Source organism: Mus musculus, chromosome 9, assembly GCF_000001635.26.
Source record: "Mus musculus strain C57BL/6J chromosome 9, GRCm38.p6 C57BL/6J".
Taxonomy (NCBI): Eukaryota; Metazoa; Chordata; class Mammalia; order Rodentia; family Muridae; genus Mus; species Mus musculus.
The window spans coordinates 13,272,156-13,275,882 of record NC_000075.6 but is presented as its reverse complement, the minus strand read 5'-3'; the positions used below and the strand labels follow the sequence as shown (position 1 = coordinate 13,275,882).

The 3,727-nt window shown below is 36.0% G+C and overlaps 1 protein-coding gene and 1 non-coding gene across 5 annotated transcripts in view; both read right to left on the bottom strand.

Moving 5' to 3' along the window:
• Ccdc82 (coiled-coil domain containing 82) overlaps positions 1-3,727 on the bottom strand; it is a 45,601-nt gene that overhangs the window by 16,635 nt on the left and 25,239 nt on the right. For all 4 annotated transcript variants that reach the window (XM_017313513.1, XM_017313511.1, XM_017313512.2 and 1 more), the window contains one exon: positions 3,382-3,552. In XM_017313513.1, coding sequence (XP_017169002.1) covers positions 3,382-3,552 — 171 coding nt within the window. The remainder of the gene's footprint in view (positions 1-3,381; positions 3,553-3,727) is intronic.
• On the bottom strand, positions 261-367 carry Gm26189. Its single transcript, XR_003948537.1, has one exon. It is a non-coding gene; the product is annotated as a U6 spliceosomal RNA (small nuclear RNA).

The window sequence follows — 3,727 nt, the reverse complement described above, 5'->3', positions numbered from 1 at the left end:
TCCTTTTATTTTTGTTGTTAGAGTTGTTATTCTGTTCTTGTGGCTGTCTTCTTTTTGGTTTGTTGAATGATTACTTTCTTGGTTGTTCTAGGGCGTGATTTCCGTCCTTGTATTGCTTCTTTTCTGTTATTATCCTTTGAAGGGCTGGATTTGTGGAAAGATATTGTGTGAATTTGGTTTTGTCGTGGAATACTTTGGTTTCTCCATCTATGGTAATTGAGAGTTTGGCCGGGTATAGTAGCCTGGGCTGGCATTTATGTAAAAATATGGAACGCTTCATGAATTTGCGTGTCATCCTCGCGCAGGGGCCATGCTAATCTTCTCTGTATCGTTCCAATTTTAGTATATGTGTTGCCGAAGCGAGCACTATACTGTCCTTTTAAAAGGAATCCAAGGGATATAATGATGGCTGGACAGTGGCTGGGTTTGACGCATGTTTAAGTGAAATATTTGGACATTTCATCACGTCCTGTGACTTCTTCTGAATAAACATGAACAAACATTTATTCCCTGAGATGGAGCACTCAAGAAAGGGCAAAGAAACCATATTACCTACGTTTAACCAGAGGGATTCCTGGAGCTACAGACAAGAACACATATGAGTCAAAGGCAAGTGCAAAACTAAAAAGCCCACTCCAGGACAGTTAACAACACACTCATAGGAACCCTGTCCTAATGTTCCCCACACAGCGGACAGTCAATCCAGCCTTTCACCCAGCACCCCAGCACCCTTTCCTTCCACTCTGGCAACTGTTTATGCTTCTGTAGCTTTGGGAAGGGGTCTTATGAGTGTGTAAGTTTCTTTCATTTCTTAAGTTTGATATAAAACTTGCTTTTCTCCTTCAAGTAGGAATGTTCTTGTGGCCCAAGGCCTCTTATCCAACATAATGCCGCTGAAACTAAACTACTCATTCTGTGAATTGGCAAATCCATCTTCTGTCAAAGCATAACCTTCCTTTCTAATAAGCTAATCTCTGGCAAGTCAGGCAAAAGAGAATGATCAACAATCAGTGTTTTACTGCACTCTCAAAAGAACCTAGTTAATCCTAGGCTTTCATTTTCACATAACTATAGGCCAATAAAAAAATAGAGACACTGCTTTCCAAATAACCCAAGGGCAGTGGACAGAGGTGTGGATAGTCTCTTTAAGTCCCAGAATAGAAATACTGTTTTCCTTTCTGTGCAGGTACGGACACAGTGGTTCAATAGGATAGAAAATAACTTTAGTAAATGATTCCTTCTTTCTCTCCTCCCTCCACTACCTTTACTAAGAGACTTGAACATAAAGGCAAGTTGGAGTTGCAGGTATGTGAAGTGCAAAGCAGAGTCTGCTGAGGAAGTAGTTCTTTTTTCAAATAAAATTTAAGTGCTTGCAAAAGTTTTTGGACAAAAATACATTGTTTACTTAAATAGTAGTGCTTAGAGTGTAGGGAAGATAAATAGATCTCTGACTCATTTTAATGACTTGATCAATCTGTCACATTCAAAATAACTCCACCCTTATAGAAACACTAATCAAGACTTAAAGAGACATGCACCGAATTCACACAGTGTATTTTTAAAAAAAATATAACCTGAAGCCAGCAAATCATCACAGTTGATTGACCAGTGAAGCCCCAGGTATCATGTCAGTGATGGACTCTGGTTATATGTTTAATGGAAAATATTGAATTCTATGCCAAAACAACAGCAGAAGCAAAACGTGTTTTACTGGTTTCCTTAAATTGGTTTTGTGTTGTGTTTATTTGTAAGTTAATTAGAATAAAATAATTTTATTTTTAAAAATAAACTTTACTGAAGAAAATCTAGTTTACCTCACATCATTTCCAAACAGCCATAATAACTATTAGTGACAAGATCATCTGAATGACACTATGTCCTGCCACACATTCTTGTGTAGCAGACTCTCAAGTCACTATTTTAATGTCTTACATGGAATGTTTCTACCATTTTGTACCCCACTCCTTATTAATAATGCTTCAGTGAATGTTGTGATCATGCCATTTGCTTTTATCAACCTCACATTTATAGAGCAAAGTTATAGAGACTATAGTGACTCTGGTTGTGTAGTCACCTGTATTTTAAAAATTCACCAAACCTGTCTTCATCTAGAAATCTTACTTTTCATAAGCCTTCAAACTTCTAAGCTATGTTGGTCATACTGTCTTTCAAGAATTGGCTGAAAAGTATGTTGGTAATTTATAAGATAACAATCTGAATATTAAGAGGCTTTACTTGTATGTTCGTAAGTTGAGAATGAACATTTTCTTAATTATTTAACTTCAACTCCCAAGACTAAAATCTCTAAATGAGTTTTGCAATCTGTATTGTATTGCTTACAGGGATCTGGTCAACTGTTGCCCAAGAGTACTCCTGAATCATACTTTCCAATATGTCATATTTTCTCCACTTTAATAATGGAAGATTTAGCAATAATTTTGGGTCTCTATCTCATCCAAAACATATATCCTACAAAGATATGCAGTGTCCTTAGAGGAAGTTCTCAAAGTATTTACAATGCACCCTTCTTACAAGATAAGATTAAAAACCACAAGCAAATTCTACATTTTTTTTATTAATTCACATTATACTGTCCCATTCTTATCTACGAACTATCTAAAAGTTTTTGGGGTTTTATTTCTTTTTTGTTTGTTTGTTTGAGCTGCAGTTTCTCTGTGTATCCCTGACTATTCTGAAACTAGCTCTGTAGACCAGGCAGCTTATGCCTGCTTCTTTCTGCCTCCTGAATATTAGGATTAAAGGTGTGTAACACTATGCCTAGCAATTACTTATTCTTGAAATTATCGTTCTATGCTCAAATTTAACGGCATCTTAATCAGGTAAATAATTGCTCTAGACACTGACAAATGAGATATTGTCTAAATTCAAGTATAGTTCTCTCTGAATTCTCTCACTGTAGGATAAACAGCCATCCTCAATTACTTACCTATAAATGACTAATTTGAATGCAACCTGATATAAGGTTTTGACCTAGGTCATATTCTCCTTTGAACATCAAAGGCAGCCTTGTTCCTCTCTTGCCTAAGTAACTGTCCTTACCATACCCATCCTATAAGATTTACAGAGATTGAGAATACACACTGATTTCATTTTACTGAATTAGGGAGTGAATATGCTAAATCAGACACATTTTTACCTTCAAAATTGTACCCTGGGTTAGGGGTGTGTGTTTGCTTAGCAAGCTGAGACCCTCCGTTTAATATTAGTGGCATACTAAAAGAAAGAACAAAGTCAAATATATGATATTTCCTTGTATTATTTTCTTTGTAGTGTTTTTCTCTATTTGTGAGAACTATGTAGAGGACAAGCTATGAAGCCTGAATTTTCTAAACAGCAAAGAGAGAAATTAGTAAACGGTACCTGCTTGTCATGTGACATGAAATCATCTGTTTCCATCGTCCTGATGTTGTATAACTTTCCTGAGAGATGCACTGAAAATTTACAGTGGCGATGCAGCCCACAAGCCTGGCATACACAGTTCTCAGGGCTCTTTGAAAGGATGTTTAAGTTAGAGTAGCTTTCAACCCGCTCCTGACAATTAAATATAAGAAGATTAAGTCAAATATAAATGTTTCCAAATTAGAACTCATTTTGGATAGCATTGAAAAGAAATATAAGAACAAAACACATGCTACTGTAAGAAGGTATTTTTAAATTGAAAAAATTATTAATCTTGGCAATAAGAAAGACAAAGAAATCCAAGCCG